This window comes from Lissotriton helveticus, chromosome 3_1 (genome assembly GCF_964261635.1).
Source record: "Lissotriton helveticus chromosome 3_1, aLisHel1.1, whole genome shotgun sequence".
NCBI lineage: Eukaryota > Metazoa > Chordata > Amphibia > Caudata > Salamandridae > Lissotriton > Lissotriton helveticus.
Genome location: NC_136061.1, coordinates 426,048,122 through 426,071,516, shown reverse-complemented (window position 1 = coordinate 426,071,516; position 23,395 = coordinate 426,048,122). Strand labels below are relative to the sequence as shown.

Genomic DNA, 23,395 nt, shown 5'->3' with positions numbered 1-23,395 from the left:
ATTGTCTGTACTATATTCATGTGAAACTCAGTTTGCTTCGTTGTTTAGCATGTGTCTGGGAGTACACTTAGCATAGTACTTGAAAGCCATTGTGTACATTGCTGTGCAGCAGCCCATGACTGCAGTAGAGCATTGTTTAGTTGAGGAACTCAGTAAACTGACATTAGTGGAATATGCCAGACCAATTTCAGAACATTTCCAGCTACACCGTGGCGCACCCATGTAAGGGACACACTCTTATATGACTTTACCCAGCCTCCGCAAACATATGTATGCTGCTTATCTCTTCTTTAAGTCATGTGTACTGGGTGCTTTGTTATTTCTACCTTGTCGCTACACTTTCTATGTTCTTGTTAATGCTGGCGGTAGAGTGCTCATCTCTTGCCTTAATGATGTAACCGGGTATTTTTGCAAAGTAGGGCGAGGCAGTGTACATCTGGCCTTATAAAATTGAAAGCTGTAATTTGGGTGTGTAGGGGATGCAAGCTATAAGAATTAGAATTTCCGTGGTATGAGACAGAAGAATTTGATACTTAAACAACAACAGATTGTGGTATGTCACTCACAACTGTGTGTGTAGGTTTTAGTACCCCTCTAAATAAAATCTTTTATTACTAGCTTATTTTGGTGAACTTTAATCCACGAAAGGGTCCGCTAGCAGGCTTTAAAACATGAGAATTGAGAGGTTACAGATCAATTAATCCAATGCATTATCTTGCCTGTCAACGTGTCCCAGATGGCAAATTCATGAAGCTATAATGAAGGTAAGCATGTGTCTCAATATTTGCTGCTATTGAAATAGCCTTCTCGTAAAATGCCCCTTGGTTACATCATTTATTCCAGAAAAACCCAGAAGTTCGTCGCACATTGAAAAAACACTAAATGGTCTGGTGAAAACAAAATTGTTCACTCAAACTACCAGCTGAGATGCGCCACTGCGGACCTCGACTGCTAATATTAATCAATATAGTGCCTGAGTCTGTCAACGGAGCCCAGCCCGCCGGGGCACCACCACATCCTGAGGCGAGTAGTGAGTTTATAAGCCGAGGCAAACACTGTAAAAAAGTATTATATTTAAATATTCAACAATAATCACACAAACCTGAGTGAGGAAGAAGGCACTTCTGCAAGTGCCATGATCGTGGGCCGGAGCCTCTTGACCAATAAATAGCCCCTCAATGCTTACTCCCTTCCAAATCAAACTCCCCGGCTTCGCCAGCAGGACATGACGTGACGTCACTCCCGTGGCGCCAGTATAGCTTAATCTGACTGTGTCCCGGCTGTGACGTTATATCCTTTGCACTCTTCCATGAAGTCAGGCTGGCTGAGAGCCGGACAGCAGACATAATTTGCTATGCCATTTGGCTTCACTGGCGTTCCCTGCGCGCACCATTTAATTGATGACTGGAGGCCCTGTGCACCACATTTAGGACTGCTGGTTCTGCTCAATGAGGGCCCCCCTGGAGCGCAAGGCCCTACCGCAATGCGGGGGCTGCAGGGGCCTGTGTTACATCCCTGCAGCAGTTATGTGCTAAGTGCCCACGACACACCCACCATTTGCAGGCGACACAATACTGTGTCGGGACACACAGTTTGGAAAGCTCTGGCCTATTGGATTCTCTTTGCTTTGGAATACGAGGCCTATTCGTGATTTCTTATGTTAGCTGAATATCGTAGGCCTGAAAAGTATTTTACCTTGGAAAGGCTCTTCTTAGTCGAATGTAGTTAATGGAATTTATGTGCATCCAAGGCTATTCTGTTCACATGCTTCTTGTTGCAGGTACAAGGCCATACATCTCGTTAGGTAGAATAACCCTTTGTTTTAGGAGTTAGGATTGTAGAAGCTGCCATGGGAGTGTACGGAAATGCAGATATGATACTTTCGGCGGAGAAGGTGCCTGGGACCCAAGGATACACCAACGGTTTTTGGACAAAGTCAGAGTTTCGATGCAAAAGTATGGAAAGGAGACCTGTCCAAAGGGGTGTGCCTGAGGATTGTTCCACTGGTTGTGATTTTTTACTAGGCACAGTGCCCCAAGGGAGGAGAGTCAGAACGAGAGGGAAAGCTTCTGGAAACAGACAGGATAGGAGAAGGAGCATCTAAAAACAAGCTCAAGTGAATGTACTTCTGAGGGAGTCCTCACTACTGACTCCTTTTACTCTCTTGCCTGGGAATAATGCTAAGTAGGGATGTCACTTTAATGATAGTGTAGGGATAGATTAATCATTTTTGTCTTCTAGGTTAATAAGAACAGGAATACAGATTGGAGCGATCATTGCGTTCCTGATGCTTTTAAAACTGACTATTCTTCTCATTCTGAGGAGAGTCCTGCGTAGGATTATGTTTGTATTAATGTCCATGTATTTTCTTAACCTCATGCTGAGGTGTTTGTATGTCCAGTTATGTTTGGCTTTGTAATAAATTCCCTCAGTGGTCCTTGGAGTCTGGATTTTTTTAGTCATATGAAAATTACAAGTGAAATGGTTTTTCTCCCCTTTACACTTCTTAGCAGATAAAAAGATCCAGTCAGTTGTGGATTCTTCAATTGGTAAGAACAGGTTAAAGAATAGGTAAGAATCCGGCGTTATCAGTAGAGTATTTTTTTGATTCTGGTATTGTACTGAGTTTTTATGTCACACCGGGACTCAGTGCAGTAGCCTCCTTCTCCTCCTCTAATAGAGACTCCAGAAAGGGTCAGACACACTTGTGCCCCTTACTGCATGCACACTGCTCTGTCCCACTGCATCAATCTTTGCCTCTTGGGTAACCGGGGGAGAAAAGGGATTGGGATGCAACAGGGTGTGAAACAGTTGTGTCTTGCACAGAGAAAGCACCATGCCCGGTGTGGCATGTATGCATATACTTCTTCTAATAGACTATAAAAAAGCTTCTTCAGAATTGTTATTTTATTCGACATTTTATTAAAAAAAAATTATATAAAGGATAACATCAAAACATGAATAAAAGATACAGAAACATAAGAGACACCAACATAATATTCAGTCCTGAAATAATAAAAACCAGACTCTTGGGGGCATGGAGTGTGAAAAGAGTAAGGCAAATCCGCAGGAGAACATCTGAGGCAGGGGCAGAGGGATAGGGAGAAGGTGTGCAAATCACAATCACAGACCAATAAGTACATTGACATCACTATGCATCTTAGGTGTCTGACAAACCCCTTCCACAAGTGTGGAAGTCCAACAAGTTATAAGCCCCATGATATTAATCATTATCCGGTTCATTGACCACAGCAGAGGCACTTTAGTCTGTTGAGCTAGACATGGGCTGGCAACAACTCTTCCTTGGGCACATGTTGTACCATTCGCCATCCTCCAACTTGCGTTTTTACGTAGGTTCTGAACAGTGCCCATACAGATCTAAATTTGGATATTTTGTTTACAATAGCGGTTAGTTTTTTCACTGCATAAATGTTCCAGATCTTTGTCCACCACAGGCCCAACTGTGGAGGAGACGCTATTTCCAACAATGAGCCAATATTACTCTACCCGCTAGGATGAAATGGGTGAGGTCCCTTCCTTTATGTATGATCTGTTCCTTAAGCTGAAAATTATGAACACAAACCAGGATATCAACTGGACGGTTACTCTCCTGTCGTGAGTGCATATGTTAGAATGTAACTTCTCTCGGGTGGCCCAGCAGGAACACAACCTGGGAGGGCTATTCTGGTGATATCATAAATAAGTCAGCAGGACTCCCTAAAACTCTGTAGCCTGCGGGTAACTTAATTGTTAATTTAATGTAAAATGGCTTTTTCCCAATTGTTTTTTTGCAATGGCTTCCACAGAAATATATTTCATCATTTGTGTTTTTTAATTGTCCCATAAATTCTTGAACGATTAATACACCCTCTGTGTGTCTTTGATCCGAATAAAGCTTGCGACTACAAAACATCAGTCTATATAACATTCCAAATCCTGGGAATTACAGATGCAAAAATGTTACAAACAACCTTGTTGGTACCCCTTATCGCCTACTCAGCAGTGATAAGTTAGAAGCAGGGAAGGTTGTCTGTCTCATCCATGATAGTTGAAACAACCTCATGGCCATTGTAAATAACACACAGAAACGAAGTAAGCACAATCCAGACTAGCACAACCAGTGGCTACAAGCTCTGCTGGATACCCCAAAGTTCCACAAGTTTTACTATTGACAGAAACACATTTTGACAGTAATTTAGATGCTTCTTCTTTCACCTACCCGACAGATAGATGTGGCACACTTATAATTTATACTGAGGTCCTCCAATGGTATCCTGACGGAAGCCTAGTGAAAACTCAGTGGTACAGGCTTATGAGGGAAACATGTCAACTATTGGATGTAATGCAATGCCGGGTCTGGTGACAGTGGACTAATGGTTCCAGAGCAGGAGCCTGTGTTTGACTTCATAGTCACAGGTTCAAATCAGGGTGGGTCAAAAAGCATTTCATCCTAACAATAAACATCTGTTATTCAACGTCAAGATTCCTACAAGTGAACGTACGCTTTACAAATACAGGTTATGTTGTGTAACTACAGTGAAACTTTATATATTGTAATCTGTAACAATGAGTTGTTAAAACAGCAGTGGAAATGACTATGAACCAAGTTTCTCACATATGTAGTTTGATTATGTATACACTCATGAACAACTGAACGAAGCATAATAATATCGACTCAAATGTTATTAACATTCTATATCACTAATGGAAGTCGTAATTCATTCCATTGGCTCTCCAATTCAATATACTATTGGCTACTCCCTTTTGGGGAGATACCATATGACTGGTTGATAGCATCTGAGCGCTTGCTTAGGGAACTCGAGGAAGTACCAGACATACAGTGTATTTGTAGCATATGAAGTCATGCAGCTAAGGCTGGGAGGCTGGCTCAGTGAGCTGAAAGTTTGCCGCTGAACACGTGGTCATCTGTAGGCCACAACCGAGTCATCCTTCCGTCCTCTTTAGATTGGTAAACTGAGTCCCATTGGATAGGGTCATAGCCATATTTTACTGTTAGTAATAGTAAAGATTTTATATCTAGCGCTTGTAAACAACACTACAAAATGCTATATAAAGTACTGATAAACAGCAGAAGAGTGGTATGGAGTGCTCTACGCATAAAATCAAGGACATACAAAAATAATTATGAATTAGAATTGCCCCCTTTGTTTTAAGAAGTAGTCGGAAAAAAATAAAATTGATCACAATGTTAGCACTCTAAGTTAAAACATTTCAACTGGAATAAACGTTTTTTATACAGTTGCAAAAGCCTAAAATTACAGTAAATTGAATTGCTTTGCATTAACGAAAACATTTCTCAATCTGGAGTACTGCTGAAGAATTTGTTGTATACATATGTCCCTAGAGCACCTCTTTCATTGCCCTGAACTGCTTCTGGTGACTTTTTCGAAACGCGTATTCTGAAAAAGAAAATTGGATTCATTGCAGTTTATTTTCTCAACAGATATTATATATTTCCAAGCTTTTAAATATGTATGTGCATTTCAATTTTTCTGCTCCTTATTCAATGCCTCACCATGATGAGCTTGGCATTTATATGATGATATACAGGTGGCATTTGCGCACTGTACCTACAGAGTATTAACCATTTTGGATGATGTAACAAAGTTTTGAGTATTTGCCTGGTCTACAGCTCTGTCTGTACCAACAGGACCTCCACATTGAAGAATTTGAAGTGGATAGAATATTTAATGGATGTTTGAGGAAATGCATGTCAAGATTCCTCTGGGAATCATTAACTATCTCTGGCTATTACCACCCCCATTTTACCTCTCCTTAAGTAATTTTAAATGTTGTAAGAACCTAAGTGCTGCACGGAGACGGATCAGATAGTTTCCATAAAATGATGTCACTGCATTTTGACAGGTAGTGGTACGATACTTCTCATGGAAGTCAGGATGTTTGACACTATCTGGCAGATTTTCTGCCCCGCTGTAAAATTCTTTCTACTGGCAGTTTGGAGCGAGGCACATTGCGTCAAAGTTGATATTTTGGGGAAGTTCAAACACCTCTCAAGACTGATGAAGGTCTTTGTTTAAACTAGTTAAGGAATGATGTGCCACCAATAGACACATAACAGCTGAATGATGGACCAAAGATTTTGCTACGCTCAAAATCACTAATAGGTCTTTGAATGAGTTCAGGTTGTTTACTTTTCACCATAATCCTCTCAAACAATGCACATTCAGTGAACTGTTCCACATGAGTCCCTTGTAGCACTTTTGCTCTTGAAAATAGCCTTTATCAAACGTAATTCATTCCATTGTGTTCACTTTCCACAACCACGCAGATGACAATAAAATTATTCTATGGCTAACTGTTGAAAATTCAATTAGTCAGAACCACCTTAAACTCAAATCCACCAAAATAAAAATCTTGTCCATAGAGTGAGTGACTATCTCAACTAGGAAAACACATTAACTTACCAGTATTGTCAGAAACCTCAGTATTACACTGGGCACCAGCAACCTCTTGGCTTGCCTTTTAATTATTAGGAAATGTGTGAGCTATTGAGACATACGATGATGGGTGGAAAGCCTCCGACCAACAGAACCCTTCTAACTGACTCTGTTGATTTAGAATCCACCCGACGAATTATGGTGTTCGCAGTCAGATTGTAAACGGCACGGTCATTCCAAATCGGTTCCAACTGGCTCTCGGAGCATCCGTTTCAGATTAACCGCATCGTACACCTCTATTGGGAGCGATTCCGACTGCACGCTTACAATGCTGATTTTCAAAAGCCTTTCCGAGTCAACCTGTCCAACACGGAAAGGCTGTCGGAAACTGACTTTGGGGGCCCCTAGCAGGGCCCTCTTCATCCTGCGGCCTCCAGTTGGAGGCCGAAGCGGTACCTAAGGGACTTCCCTGTGAAACCATGCACTGTGTGGCAGGCGCAATGGGGTACCTGCGATAAGGTGCAGGATTTTCTGCATACACCCAATTTCCCCATAGGAGCCTGTGTTATTGCCGGTTGTCAGTTGGAACAAGGGCTCCCGTAGGAAACAATGGGACTCTGAATGAACATTGTTCGATCGCATCATAATCAGTCGGTTGAAACCGCAGAGACAGTGTCGGGCGGAAAGTTTTCGCCCAACATCTTAATGAGCTCCTTAATGACTCGCGCAAAGAATAATTGTTTCTCAGATAAACATTGGACCAAGCACTGATGCCTACCAAAACAGGAAATCCAAACACTGCTACTAGGCCAGATACTTAGATAATCTCATCACACTTGAACTTAACTGGACCAGCCCCCAAATATGGGGTCGATTAGGATCGCGGACGGACTTGAGTCCGCGACCCCAGAGGAGGAGGGAATGTCCGCATGGGCTGCGGCGTTCCCTCTGTGCAGATTAGGATGTGACCGCCAGGGTGGCGGTCACATCCTCTATCTTTAACATTGTGGCGGGTGCAGCTTCAAGCTGCACCTGCCGCAATGTTAAAAATGCATGCATCGCATTTGCGTGCACAAAGGGGCAGGCACCGCACGGTGCCTGTTGCTTTGTGCATGCAAATGCAGGGGGGTACCATAGGTACCCCCCATGTGCACCCCCCACCCCCCCTTCACCAAGGGGGCCCGCCACGGGCCCCTGAAGTGAATGTCTGTATGCTTTGCCGTGGAAAAGCATATGATTTCCTCCATCCTAATATGGCTGGCGGTGTCTGATAGACACCGCCAGCCATGTTAGAGCTTTTCTGCCGCGGTCGGAAGGCGACCGCGGCGGAAAAGCTGCGGACGGATTTCAAGACCCACCGCCTTCCTAATATGGCGGTGGGTGTTTCGAGGCTCCGCAGCGGTTTTCCCGCATCCTCTGGGCCGGCGGTGGCTTCCGCCGGCCCAGAGGATGTGGGTAAACCGCTATCATAATCAGCTCCTATATCCGGCAACCAGAAGTCCACCGTTCCAACTTAGGCACCTTTAGGCTTTTTGACTGATTAATTTCACTAACAATAATTTTTACTTTTACTTCATTTACTACCCATAACATCAGGTGCATGGTCCTGGAGAAGAAAACAGCGTCTGCCTGCGATTACAGACCAGTGGCTCTCCTCGATGGAGCTGAAATCTACCAAACGTCATTTTCATGGGAGGAGTAGTTAAACACCCACTAAAAATACTCTCAAATGCCTGACATGTTCAAAACACTCTTTACTTGAGTCCATCTGTGTGCTACTGCAACTCTGGCACCATCCATGTCTCAGAAGACCCACTCTTTCTGCAACATTTGTCAACCATCCCCCAGCTCTCGATCTGTTACCATCGTATGGCTTCATTACCATGTAGATCTCATAGACAGTCTGTGTAGTTGATTTATTGTTTATAATCCACAACCACACAACTGCCGGATTCAAATAAAAATAGCCAAAGCCCTTTACCTGGAAGAAAGCCTAAATGGACACCACCCACCACCACCCTCTACCCAGTTTGCTTTTACTTCAGCCATGTTGTCCTAGGGATGTCATTCTTCCCTGTTCCATAGGAAGGTCTTCAACCAGTAAATCATGTGGTAAAAGAGTCCATATGTTTTGAATTTGTTTAATTAGTTTTAAGAGCTTCTTCTAAAAAGGAGAGTGGAAGTTCTATCAGTAAATATGTAATGGGCCTCCCTTTCATGGTATTTACACCATGCTCCGCACCTTTATAACAACCTAGCAATACGAAAAGTCCATTAGGAGTACCCCTAAGGACTTCCAATCAGATATTAACTAAACCTTTATCAGAACTGCTAACTTAGCTGTAGAATACTGGTACAAATATTCCAAAGCCCAGGATTAACTCAAATGTGTTCAACCAATCACCTGAGTATGTATTGAAAATTGAAACACTTGTTTTTCAGGGAGAAAACATACTTTCCACCAAGACACTGATTTTGAGGGAGATTGTGGTCTTCAACCAAGATGTTGCTCAATGACTAAAATAAAAACAAAGTTGTTGATTTAAAAGCATGTCTGTACTCCTAAGGATAGACCGCAAAAATCTATAATGTTTACTTGTTGATCTTTTCTGGTATATTGTTGAACCACATTGTTACACTTCCTTTCGTCTCTCCTGTCGTCTCCTACCGAATCCTCCCTCTATTTATGTCTCTCCTTCCCTCCTCTCTCAATGTATTGAGACTGAACTATTTTGTCTGACGCCCGATGCAGCTACTTGGTTTAGCTATAGGGGAGATGGGCCGTGGATTCCCTCCTTGGTCGTCACCTACCCATTCGGTCTTTAGGCAGACTTCTTTTCGTCTCTCCTTATTGTCTCTTCCCTAGCTCCTATCCTCTCTCCCCTGAATCTCTCCCCTTGTCTGCCCTGGGATCACAGCTTACTGGAATTTGGACGTTGCCTTGACTCGTCTACCGGTTTGTGTCCCCATCAACCTTCCCCTCCTCTTCCCATGCTGTGTCTCTCACCACCCTCTCCCCGCCCTCATTATCTGTCTACTTCCCGTGCTCCAACCACCCCTCCTCTGAATCTCTCACCTTGCCTGCTTTTCCCCTTTCGTATTTGTGCTTATTGTTTATCTTGACCTTACATGTAACTATGTTGCCATGCTCTAAGGACTGTGTAACCTTTGTAATGATGTAAACTGTAACTATGATCTGATGCTCATGTAAAGCGCTGTGATACCTCCGGGTCTAGCCAGCGCTTTAAAAAAAAAAAAAAATCTATTGATGCCTACCAACTCCTGGTGAAAAATATTATATTTGGTGAACCATACTGGTAAAACACACTGGTGGAGTTCTAGATTACATTTATTTTGCATGTTACATTACAAATATTTAATTAGATGGTAAAGAAGATCGTCAGCACAAGGTGCAAAAGGAGTATGATGCACCATGCCTTCACCACATGAATTTAAGTAAAGGGCTTAAAATGGGCAAAGGTTTAGATTCCCTTCTATGGCCTTTGAACACTCTTACACAGATTGTGTACTATACCCATTGAACAGTACAGGGAATATGTTTTAGATGTGACGCTAAGGACTGTTGCTGCTGGATCAAGTTTTCTGCTGGGTTAACTTCATCAGTGGGCCCAAGCATTTTTTGGGGCAGTTTTAAATACTTCATACTCGACCCAAAGGTATTGCAGTGCTTTACATGAGCACCAGTTACATTACACAAGGACACATTCATCTTTTGCAGGCACGGGGAGATTAAGTGAATCACAGGATGTTGAGCAGGAAGTCGACAGTTCTGGCCCCTACACCACATCCTCTCCTGCTTTGATTGCATTTGTGCTCTTCCAATTAGACCATACCACCACAATATCCCTTACGATGTGATTTGAAAATCTAATGGTTCCCTAAATAGACTCAACAGGGTTTGGAGTCAGCATTTATGTGATGTAAATTAAACACATGAAATGATTTGGCATAAATACTGATCTCTCTTTTCACTACTAAAATGAAGTAAACCATTTTTTGTGTTGCTCCCAAATACATGCTTAATGTAGATGTCTTCATACTCATCATCATTAACTCATCTGATAGAAGACAATTACTTTATTGTGGGGTAGGGTAAGCACCTGGTCTATTATGATCTTCTATGTATGTCAAGATAACTACTGTTCTCTATTATTTTACATTGGAACTGAAGAAATCAAATGTGATTGTACAACCTATGACGTTGCTAGCAGTCTCTACTCCGTATTGTAAGGCTCCATGGTAGTGTTATTGCCTTGGTTCACTGCCATTGGAAACGACCTGCTCAAGACATTGAAAAATGTCCATGACATTCTCCTTGATAGGAGGAACACTAGGCAAAGCCCAGTATTTAGACAAACTCTGGAAGGAATCAGTTGGGAATGATCACACGCCTGCTTGTATGTACTCATTGGCATCCCACTGCTTACTGTGCTACCAGACTAGGATACAACTTTTAGGAAGGAGATATCCTAGGATGAGGTCATGGGAAAAGTGAAGAATGTTAATGTACTTGTGTGAATGTGAGCCGTAAGAGCCAGTATGTGATGTACACAGTATTTATATAGTTTGCAGGGTAAACGTGAGTATAGAAGACCTTCTGCAAACCTGTGGCCCTGAAAATAATTTCTGTTGCTTAGCTTCTGCAGAGACATATTTGTCTTGTCATCGCATCAGTGTGAAGCTTGTATCTTGCTGTGTCTGAACGCTGATAAACAGATTTATTTCAAGTTTATTTTCATAGAATGCACATTGCATACAACAAATTTCTTTCTGTGAAGGTTAGTGCCAAATCCAGATAGACATCACAAATAGGAGAGCCATCCTTGGCTTTGTTTCCCTCAGCTTTTTGCCTACAATCCTCCTGTTTCTGCTAATTTAATTTTTGCTGGCCTTAGGTCTCTTCACATTTTATGACTGCTACCCAGTGCCGAAGTGTAATAATAACATTTTGGATATGGATAGAGAGTAGGGACACCTCTAAAATCTCCCAGCTGTGCAAATTGAGATGATGTATAGCGAGCTAACATGGGCATGTGGAGTTAGAGGGGGAATTCATACATGCTGTAGGGACTTAAAATCAGATGTAGTAGATGATATCAGTCTGATTGGCGTGAGTAAGGTAACATTTAAAAGAATAGTAAGGCAGGTCTCAATGGAAGAGGATCATACTTACCAGAGAGAAAAGCAAGCAGTTTCCCATCTGTTAAGTTTATGGACGGATGGTGAAACCTTTCCTTACTTGGAGAGATTAATAAATAGCAAGATGCGTCAAAGGCTCCTGAGATTTAGATGTGGGCTCAATCAAGTGTTGATGTCAGGAAGTAATGGTATGTTGTTAAACAAACAGAAAATCTGCCAATGTGGCCTTAACATGAAAGGGAATTCAGTAAAGTTGTATTTTAAGTCACAATTCAGAAAATGCCACTTTTAGAAAGTTGGCAGTTTCTTGTCCCAAACAATTGGGTCCTGCAGCCTGTGCACTGGGTCACATGTAGCTGGCAGTTGGTCTTTGTGTGTTACTCCCAGACAGTGAGCCAGAGGCGCAATACGTGTTGGCAGGATGGGCCATCTCTGACTTGATGAGAGGTGGAGCTATCACCTACCACACCTGCACATCACAATGTCTCTGCCTCAGCACACTCATGAAGCATTTCACACTAGTCTTTCATGCTCCAGACAAGCTGTGGTCAGATCTGGGAGGGAGGAAATTCCAAGGACCTCTGTAGGGGGAATACACTGTAAGTTTACCCAATTTCAAAGGTGGCACCAAGAATACATAATGGACCCTCAGACCCAACCCTTCAGATCACTTCAGGACCTGTGGACTGCCCAGCTGTGACGTTTCCTTCGCTGACTTGCTTGCTGACCAAGGACTACTTTGCTGCCCATGCCCTGCTGTTGCTGCACCAGGACTCCTCTTCTGCTTTGAGCTGACCTGCTTAATCCAGCCTACCAGTTTGAGCTCAGAACTCCAGTATATCTCCTGGGGTCAGTTGGCTGGCGCACTGTTTAAAGCCACAGTGACATAGCAGGCTTCTATAGACATCAACGCATCTCCCTGCATCTCGGAGCAGCTCGCCATCAACTCTGGCCCAGAGCACCGCAGCTCGTCCTTTTCACTGAAGAATCTCAGCGCAAGTCCTCACTGACACCGGCAGCTCCTTTGGTGCCAGCACAGCCACCTGCCAAGCGCATCCCCTACTCTGGTGCACCACATTCTCCGCAATCAATCAATCAATCAATCAAAACACTTGTATAGTGCACTACTCACCCGGAAGGGTCTCAAGGCGCTTGGGGGAAAGGGTCCGCTACTGCTCGAACAGCCAGGTCTTGAGTTGTCTCCTGAAGGCGAGATGGTCCTGGGTAAGCCGAAGGTGGATGAGGAGGGAGTTCCATGTCTTGGCCGCCAGGTAGGAGAAGGATCTTCCTCCGGCGGTGGCTCTTCGGATGCGTGGTACGGCGGCGAGCGCGAGGCTGGTAGACCGTAGCTGGCGGGTGAGCGTGTAGAAGGTCAGGCGGTTGTTGAGGTACTTGGGACCCAGGTCGTGGAGAGACTTGTGTGCGTGGGTGAGGAGCCGGAACGTGATCCTCTTGTTGACGGGGAGCCAGTGCAGGTCTCTCAGGTGGCCGGAGATGTGGCTGCGTCGGGGGATGTCCAGGATGAGTCAGGCGGAGGCGTTCTGGATGCGTTGGAGTCTTTTCTGTAGCTTGGCTGTGGTTCCGGCGTAAAGGGTGTTTCCGTAGTCCAGTCGGCTGGTGATGAGTGCTTGGGTGACCGTCTTCCTGGTTTCGGTCGGGATCCATCGGAAGATCTTGCGAAGCATGCACAGGGTGTGAAAGCACGATGAGGAGACGGCGTTGACTTGTCTGGTCATCGAGAGTGAGGAGTCCAGGATGAAGCCCAGGTTGCGTGCGTGGTCTGTTGGCTTGGGTGTGGTGCCCAGGGCGGGGGGCCACCAGGAGTCGTCCCAGGCGGAGGGCGATGGTCCCAGGATGAGGACTTCCGTCTTGTCTGAGTTCAGTTTCAGGCGGCTGTTCTTCATCCACTCGCCGACGTCTTTCATCCCTTCGTGTAGGCTGGTTCTGGTGGTATCGGGGTCTCTGGTGAGGGAGAGGATCAGCTGGGTGTCATCGGCGTAGGAGATGATGTTGAGGTTGTGTTGGCGTGCGATGGCTGCAAGAGGTCTCATGTAGACGTTGAAGAGGGTGGGGCTGAGTGATGATCCTTGCGGTACGCCGCAGATGACTTTGGTAGCCTCGGAGCGAAACGGGGGGGAGGCGGACTCTCTGTGTTCTTCCGGCGAGGAACGAGATGATCCACTCCAGGGCCTTCTCTTGGATGCCGATGTTGCTGAGGCGCTGAACTAGTGCACGGTGGCAGACAGTGTCGAACTCTGCAGAGAGGTCCAGGAGGATGAGTGCCGCTGTTTCCCCGTTGTCGAGCAGGGCTCGGATGTCGTCGGTGGCTGCGATGAGGGCGGTCTTGGTGCTGTGGTTGGCTCTGAAACCGGACTGCGAAGGGTTGAGGGATCCGTTCGTCTCGAGGAAGGCGGCAAGCTGTCTGTTGACGATCTTCTCGATGACTTTAGCAGGAAAAGGGAGGAGCGAGATGGGGCGGATGTTTTTGAGGTCGGTGGGGACCGCTGTTGGTTTTTTCAGTAGGGCGCTGAGCTCGGCATGCTTCCAGCTCTCCGGGAAGGTGGCGGTGTTGAAGGAGGTGTTGATGATGTTCCGGAGTTGGGGTGCGATGGTGGAGTCAGCCTTGTTGAAGACGTGGTGGGGGCAGGGGTCGGTTGGAGATCCGGAGTGGATGGTGTTCATCGTGCGGGCTGTGTCTTTGGTGGTCACCGTGGTCCAGGTGCGGAGGGTGGCGGTGGGGGGCGTTGGTTCAACGGTTGGGTGCGTGGATGGTGCGCCGAAGCTGTTGTGGATGTCGGCGATCTTGCGGTGGAAGAACGAGGCGAGGGAGTCGCAGAGCTCTTGAGACGGAGTGATGTCGTTGTTGCCGGTGCTGGGGTTGGAGAACTCCTTGACGATGCTGAAGAGTTCCTTGCTGTCGTGGGCGTTGTTGTCCAGTCGTTCCTTCAGTGATTTCTTCTTGGTGGTGCGGATGAGCTGGTGGTGCTTGCGGGTGGCGTGTTTGAGGGCGGTCATGTTGTCTGTGGTCTGGTCGAGGAGCCAGGCTTTCTCGAGGGTGCGGCAGGTCTTTTCTTCTTGGAGTCCTTGAGTTTGTCGGTGAACCAGGATGCCTTCTTGCTTCTGGGTCTGCTGGGGGGTTCGTCAATGGCGCGAGGTCATCGGTGCAGGCGGTCAGCCACTGTGTGAAGTTGCGGGCTGCTTCGTTGGGGTCCGTTGTGCTGGCAGGTGGGTTCTGGCTGAGGGAGGTGGTGAGCTGCTCGGTGGTGATCTTGCTCCAGCTTCTGTGGGGAACCTGTAGCGGGTGGTGGTGGGTCGTGGTTCTTCTGAAGCTGAAGTGGACGCAGCTGTGGTCGGTCCAGTGGAGTCCGGTGGAGTGGCTGAAGGTGATGTGCTTGCTGGATGAGAAGACGGTATCAAGCGTGTGGCCGGCGTAGTGGGTGGGGGTGTTGACCAGTTGCTTGAGTCCGAGGTTGGTGAGGTTGTCCAGCAGGGCGGCGGTGTTGCGGTCCTTGTTGTTCTCCAGGTGGAAGTGGAGGTCCCCTAGGAGGATATAGTCGGCGGAGGGGAGGGCTGATGAAGTCCGTGATGTCTTTGCTGAATTGTGTGCGTGGTCCCGGGTGTCTGTAGACGAGGGTGCCTCTGAGGGTCGTCTTTGGGTCGGTGTGAATCTGGAAGTGGAGGTGCTCGGCGGCGGCGAAGGTGTTGTTGGAGTTGGTCGTGATGCGGATGGTGTTCCTGTGGACGATGGCGATGCCTCCTCCGGTCTGGTTGACGAAGTCCCTCCTGATGATCTTGTACCCGTCCGGGATAGCGATGGCGATGTCAGGCGCTGAGGAGGCGTTCATTCATGTTTCCGTGAGGAAGGCGACATCTGGTGCTGTTGCGTCGAGGAGGTTCCAGAGTTCCACGGCGTGTCTGTGGACGGAGCGGGTGTTGAGCAGGATGCACTTGAGGTGGTTGCTGCTGGTGCTTGGCGGGTGCGGTGCAGGTTCGGAGGCAGGTGAATTTGCAGGTTTTGCAGGTGAAGGGTCCGTGGATGCGTCTCGGGGTGGCTCGGCAGCAGGCGGGGTTCCAGCCGGCATTGAGTGCGTTGAGGGCGGCGGCGTCGTAGGTCTGTCGGGTCGTCTTGCATCGGCAGGGGCCAGGGGTCCTGGCGCTGGGCGCGGGCCAGGCACAGACGGGCTTGCCTTTGGCGCGCCCGCTGCGCGTCAACGATGCGCGTGTGCGTGGGCATCATAAGAAGGAATCCGGGAGGGCGGGTCAGCAGGGTGGCGGGAGCGGCGAATGGGCTGGCGGGGGCCTGGGCCGCAGGGAGGCAGCAGCGGGAAAAGAATCAGGCAAGCGGGCGGCTCAGCGGCGGCTGGGTCGCTCGAGGCAGGCAGAACAGGAGGCAGGCAGCGGCAGCAGCGGTGATGTGTGGGGGGTGACCTCGCCTGGAGCAGGCTCAGCGGTCACTCCCTCGTGGTCAGCGCTGCTTCCTTAAGAAGTAATCCGGGAGGGCGGGTCAGCAGGGTGGCGGGAGCGGCGAATGGGCTAGCGGGGGGCGGGGCCGCAGGGAGGCAGCGGCGGGAAAAGAATCAGGCAAGCGGGCGGCTCAGCGGCGGCTGGGTCGCTCGAGGCAGGCAGAACAGGAGGCAGGCAGCGGCAGCAGCGGTGACGCGTGGGGGGTGACCTCGCCTGGAGCAGGCTCAGCGGTCACTCCCTCGTGGTCAGCGCTGCTTCCTTAAGAAGGAATCCAGGAGGGCGGGTCAGCAGGGTGGCGGGAGCGGCGAATGGGCTGGCGGGGGGCGGGGCCGCAGGGAGGCAGCGGCGGTAAAAGAATCAGGCAAGCGGGCGGCTCAGCGGCGGCTGGGTCACTCGAGGCAGGCAGAACAGGAGGCAGGCAGCGGCAGCAGCGGTGACGCGTGGGGGGTGACCTCGCCTGGAGCAAGCCCGATATACTTCCTCGATGACAAACACAGGATGTCATATCGCAGATCATCATTGGTGGTCATCGACTCCGCTGCTGTGCGATGTGTCTCAACACATCGTGGAACCTGTATCCAGCTCACAGTCCATGTTGGTCAGTCTGAACTTGAGACTTGGACCTGGTCTACCGCAACCAGATAACCAAGGTCATGCTTTTTTCTTCTTAACACTTGATTTTCACAAAACCTTTGAAATTGCATATCTCCTGTTCTGCTGATTAGCTTTTTGTCATGTTGGTGTCAAATAATTTATTACGTTTTATTCTATTGTTCTAAATTGGTGTGTGATTTTTCTTGTGGTGTTTAATTTTTTTACTGTTTGTGTGCTTTATAAATGCCTTACACATTACCTATAAGTTAATTAAGCCTGACTGCTTTTGTTCTAAGATGTCACAGGCTTGAGCACAGGTACATTTGTGGTGTGCATGTGTTTCACCCTAACAAGAATTGTAGTTGCTCCTTGAGTAGGGTCTCACCCCATTCAACCAATAACCCAATTTCCTATATATGCTTGTAAATAAAAAACCATTGTGCTACATTTGATCAGTGGACTTGTTTAATTAAGCCTGAAACACCCCTCTGCAGCAGCTGTGGGGGAAAACTTATCCGTTCCTCTACACTTTGAACCTGTTTTGCTCAGGTGCCTGGTGAAAAACATGTTTAGCCTTTAGTCATGTTTTCTCAGGAGCTAGGAGCAAAACATCCTAGGACTTTGAAGCACATTCATCCATGTGTTTCAACCTTATCATCAAAGTGATAGAGGTGTGCTTAATAATTATTCGAGGCTAAGATGCATGTTGAAAAACAAGTTCTGGCACTTATCTTCAGAATGTGATCTATCCTAAACTTAGATGTTTTTAAGGAATGTACAGAAAGCTCTGGCAAACTCCTAGAATGACACATAAGGAGTGGCTTGAGCCTGGAATTTATTGACCTCACAGGAGGCAGTCCACGGATACCTTCAGAAGGAAGACCACCACAGACCTAATACGTGGGTCTTATTACGATATTGGGTGGACTCCGGAATTGGTGCCGACTGACCTCCAGTCAATGGTCTGTGACGCAGTATTACAATGCGACCCCACACGGTGCAGTTGCATACTCCCATTTCCTTATGGGAGCTTGTGCTGAGGCCGTAAACCGGCCGTGGCACAAGATCCTATAGAGAAATGGGAAAATCTGTTCATCCCTGCACCGTGTGGCAGGCACCTCAAGGTGCTTTCCAAACAGTGCAGTGCAGTGCAGGCCCCCAACCATAGGCCGCAGGGAGACGGGGGGCCTTCTAGGGGCCCATGAAGTCACTTTCTGACAGGCTTTCAGTGTTGGAAAGCCCGACGTTGAAAGCTTCTCAAAAACTGACATCGTAAATTTGTAATCCCAATGGCTGAAACGCCATCCATAGGGATTATGGTGAGGCCTCTGACTGCCAGATGGCCTCCTTGAGCCCATAGGAATCCAGCTTCTGCGCACTAGAACTAAAGATGGCTGCTCTGTGTTTCACATGCTGATACTTGCACTGCTGCTTGTACTAAACCCTGTTCGTTCTGCCTAATCACTACCGCTATAGTTAAAATAAAGTAAAGTGAATAGAGTAGAGTAGAGATAAGTGGTATACAGAGCATTCATTTATTCTTTGTTCTAAAATTGTTTCTCTTTGACTTTGCTCCTAGCTCATATTTGGGCCTGATGTATCATTGCTCAACTCCATCTTGAGACTCTCAAAGCGCATGTGCTGAATTCAATTGATTCCACAAGCCATGGCATTGAATCTGTGCCAGTGACAGTCTTGCCTGCAATGCGACAGAAAGGCAGAAAAATTACAAATATTCGGATACATTGTATTTGTAATTGAAACATCCATTGTAGGGTGGAATAAAAGTGCATGGGAAAATAAAATTATGGGAGGGAACATTGATTTGAATAGTTGAATGAAATGATCTGATAACTAGTATGGTGTGATGACCTCTCCTCGCTTTTGACCCATCAAATTGAGGGAATACACAAACTTGCAACAGTGGGGGGTGGTACACTACCCTGGAAAATGGCATAACTAAGGTAGGCTTAGCTAGTTGGTTTGTTCGACTTGTCCGAATAGCTGACCTGTCACTGACCCAACGTACTCAATAGGCGATCGAGAGCAGAGGTGCTCGCGGAGCACTCTGTCAGAAGATTCGATAACCCAATCGGGGTTCTGGGAAGGAGTTCGATAACCCAATCGGGGTCCGACTGTTAGATGCAGAGAGGGGTGTGACGCTGGCGTTGCACTTTAGCTGTGGGTACAGGTCATGACCTGCGGTGGTCCTGTCCTGATCCAATTTGGTCCATACTTTTCCTGATTCTGGTCTGCACCTGTCCTATCCTGTTGGCACCTGAACTATCGGGAGTCCAGTCCTTTGTCCCAGCCCGTGGGCAGGGTTGGTTTTCACACCTTTCTAGGTAAATATAAATTAGTGTGTGTATGTCATTAAACTATTTCCCTTTCTTACCCTTCCTATGTTTCAATGCTTAAAGAAAGTCTCGTAATATTTTCACATCATCTTGCTTTGATTATTTTCATCTTAATTGAACGAGCTATAATTGAATTGGTATGGACTATGACTTATAAGAATTTACATAGATAAAGAGTTTAAACCTTTCCCGAGTTTGTGGTCATTTTATAAATGCAAATGTTTATTTACTGCCTATTATGCTAACTCCCTATATCCCTTAGGACTATAGGTACCGGTGACAAGGATTGGTAAGTCAGTGGTATAGGTCCTAAAAGTTAAAATCTGGTAAAGCGAAGGTTTACCTGTTCAAAGTGTGTATCGTTTATGGGCCCAGGTGAGTATGGTAAAACGAGTAGGTGAGCCCGTGTTCTATCAGCTACTGACTCCAAGAAAAATGTATAGACACTATGAGGTGTGAGTACCTCATTTTGTTTGAATTGCTATGACGTTATTTGAGGGAAGACATGAGATCATATGCATTGCTGCACACACTGTGTGGACTTTTTAATGGTCAGTACTGTGACAAAGGCTTGAGCAAGAGCACTTCAAGAAGAAGGTTTGGAGTGTTATTTAAAACTAATTGCTACTTCGCACGTGCATGTTGTGAGGTAGTGTGCTTCTCTGTAATTTTTATTTATTGTGGTGCATATTTTGTTCAACCTGAAGCAAGCTACGCCCACTGAAATCATGCTAACTGTGTATCACATCTTTACACAAACATGATCATGGGTCTAACTGCTTCAGTATGACCCTGCTGGTGGCTCACGGCTTCATTATATCTAGTGCTACATTGCTAGAATTGTTTTTTTTTTCTGCAGGTAAAAAGTTGATAAAATATGTAAACATGAAAAAACTGAAAGGTGAGGTTTCAACAAGTTATTTTATACAAACCTCTTTGAAATGACTCTTTCTTGCAGCATTGACAGCTGCCATGGCCATGTATTCACTACCGGGCTCATGTGAGGCAGGTGCAGACTTTGTAAGCTGTATTGAAGAGAAAAAAAGTAATGAGGTGTGCTCTCTACCTTATGTCTTATCGTCTTTATTTCTCCCCTTTCCCTACCATTTTCCCCCCCATTGAATCATTGTTCACTATCCTCCTCCTCCCAGTAGCTACCTTCTTATATTGTGGAGGACATCACAGGGGAGAGAGAGATCTTGGAATAATCTTATCCAATCACCTAAATGGTTCAAAATGTTGCTAGCACCACTAGGACACATAAAGAGGCAGGGGGATGCTCAGACGCTCGTTGGGGGAATTTACCCTACCTGGGAAACCATGTTATGTCACAGCTGTATAACTGACTGTTGAGACCTCATCTGGACTGTTGTGAACAGTTCTAGAGGCAGCATCTCCAAAAAACAGAACATATACTATCGACTGTGCAGAAAATAACTATTAACACGTTGCAACTATTAAACATATGCTGCATACGAAATTGTGTGAAGAGAGGTGCAAGGAGTAAATTCTGTAAGGTCAAGAAGAGAGGCTTGTGATTGAAGACATGGTGAGAAATTTACACACCCGGAGGAAATAACTACAATGGAGGAGGTGAGTATATTCTATTGGAGATCTGGGTCTGGAGTAACGGAGAGGTATATGGTGAGGTACGCCAGGGGAAAACAAAAAGTAACATATGGTGGCATGGAAATGCCTTGTATCTGAGGTGGCCTCATGCAGGCATTCTATGCTATGCAATAATGTGCTACCAAAACATACATTTATGTATATGTATATTAAAATATCTTTTTCCTTGGATTATTCAAAATGACTCACCCTCATTCGAAGGCACAGAGCTATGAGGAGAACTGGACAAAGCAGTAATGCCACAGCTATTCCTACTAGCGGCCAGAAAGGCAGAAATGGTCCACATTCACATCTCAGCAACTCTTTGTCTGAAAATGGAAATTAGAGCTCGTGTCAAAACCCAGATGCATATTTACAAGAACCTTAACACCACCGGAGCATCACTTTTTTAGCGCTCTATGCAAGCCCATCTTTGCAAGACTGTGCAAAGTCACTATGCATAGCTTAACACAGCCTTGTAAATATGGCTCTCCCCAAAGCAGTTTTTCTGCGGCAAAGTTGAGTGCAATGGGTGTGGCTTTTTGACACTGCTCCAGATTTACAAAGATATATAAATCTGAAGATGGGCCAAAAACGAACGCCTTCCAAAAGGAGGCATTAATGTGTTTTTTGCTCTTTCTATGTGTGCTGCATTCTGAAGCATACTCAGAAGGAGTAAAACACCCTTAATTTTGTGCAGAAAGCTATTTTTTACTGAACAAATGCAATCATCCCTGCAACGCAGTGGTGCAAGGGTGCATGCATTGGCGCTAGACAACTGTTTTAGTGCTGGCGGAGGGGTGAGAACTGGGATGCACCGTATTCTTGTTGATATGGCACACCCCTGCATTTTGAAAATGAAACGGCTTGGTGCAGCAAAATTGCTTGTGGCACCGTGCTGTGCCATTTTCATGTAAATATGCCCCCAGTTGGGTGGTGTTTGACTAACTCTATATACATTTTATCTCTATTAATATGTTATGTTATTAGTGGTTTTGTAGCGCGCTCAATTACTCAGGAGTATCCTGGCGCATAATATAACAGAGAACTAGCTGTAATAACTCTGTCTACTGTACTGTTCCTTGACAGCACATAGTCCTGAATCATCCACAAGAGCAGCTGTGTCGCATAAGAGGCCACCAGAAACTGCATTTTTGCATACCTAGCAAAGACAATAACCAGTTCAGATGGGCAGCATTACACTAGCAACCAAAATACTCCACAAAAAGTAAAAACACCAAAAATTGAAAACAAAAATAAATGCCTTTCCAATTTTCATGCCTAGGATTTGGAGCAACGTCCCTGTCAATATCAGAATGATCCAAATCCTTTTGCCATTCAAAAACACTTTAAGGACACAGAGATGATTTCTTCTCCACCCGCTAAAAACTAAGGTGCTGATTAGGATGGCAGGCGTACTTATGTCCGCCTGCCACCCTATTGGACATCGGTACCACCCAACAGGCTGTTGGCGGTCCCAACACAGGCATTTTGTTGCAACTGCCACCATGGCGGTCGCAATGCCTATTCTTTGCTTTGCAGCTGGTGCTGCTGGCTGCAGCACTAGCTGAATTGCAAAGTAGGGGCCCCTGACATATCCCTGCTCTACGTGGCAGGCACCATGCAGTGCCTGCCACGTGGTGCAGGGATATGTGGGGGGCACCATGAGTGCCCCCTAGTGGCCATATCAAAAGGCTGGGGAGCAAGAGGGGCCTGATACGGGCCCCCAAAGTCCCTTTCTGGCAGCCTTTTCATGGTGGGGAAAAGAGGACGGAAAGGGAATACCATATTCCCCACGGCGGTGCCTGGTAGGCTATTATACCCCTCTCACGCCTCAGTGGGCTCAAGGAGATTGTTGAATGTGTGGTGGTTGGTCTTTCCCACCGCCACCCATCTGCCCACCATTATAATATGGGGGGCAGATACTATGGGTCCGTTGGCCGTGAGACCACCACCAGCAGGCTGTCAGTGGCGGTCCCTATCATCATCATAATAAGGCTCTTACTTCTATGAATATTCTGCTTCCTTTAAACGTCAGCAAAAGACACACAATTGATGGATGGAATGCAGAACAAATCAAAACATTCACCCCAGTCAAGAGATCTGAGTTAAATCCATCATTCTTTTGTTCACCATGCCACCCCAGTTTAGACCTGGCCATATGCAAATCAGTGTTGACCCTGTGCCTTATGGGGACAGTCCAGCCCGAACTGCCAAGCCAGGACCTCCCTGGACCGGAAACAAGCATCATAGGACCGGTTTCAGGGTTTCACCCCTCTTCAGCCAGGATAGCTCTATTCCAGTGGCACAGAGAGCCCAGGACCCACATCTGGGCATACGTGGCGCTGTTTAGGGGGAGAAAGCAAAAGACAAACATTTGATGGACGAAATGCAGAACAAATCAAAACATTCACCCCAGCCAAGAGATATGGGTTACATCCATCATTATTTTTCTCACCAGGCCACGCTAGTTTAGACCTGGCCATATGCAAATCAGTCTTGACCCTGTGCCTCATGGGAACAGTCCAGCCCAAACTGCCAAGCCAGGTCCTCCCTGGACCAGAAACAAGCATCCTAGGACCGGTTTAGGGGTTTGACCCCTCTTCAGCCAGGATAGCTTGATTTCAGTGGCACAGTGAGCCCAGGATCCACGTCTGCGCATTCCTGGTGCACTTAGGGCAAGAAAGCAAAAGACACACTTTTTGCATTTGTCACCCCGAGTGGGACGGGTATGCCCTGAAGTGGGTCCTGTGCTCTCCATGTCACTGGAGTTCAAGCTATCCTAGCTGATGA

At 46.4% G+C, this 23,395-nt stretch overlaps 1 protein-coding gene across 1 annotated transcript in view; it reads right to left on the bottom strand.

The window, feature by feature from the left end:
• Positions 1–2,902: 2,902 nt before the first annotated feature.
• The window catches only part of ICOS (inducible T cell costimulator), a 61,904-nt gene continuing 41,411 nt past the window's right edge, over positions 2,903–23,395 (bottom strand). Inside the window, exons 3-5 of the mRNA XM_078683631.1 lie at positions 20,813–20,931; positions 19,927–20,019; positions 2,903–5,420 (exon numbers count right to left, since the gene is read on the bottom strand). Of these exons, the coding sequence (XP_078539757.1) occupies positions 5,376–5,420; positions 19,927–20,019; positions 20,813–20,931 (257 nt within the window). The 3' untranslated portion in view covers positions 2,903–5,375. The remainder of the gene's footprint in view (positions 5,421–19,926; positions 20,020–20,812; positions 20,932–23,395) is intronic.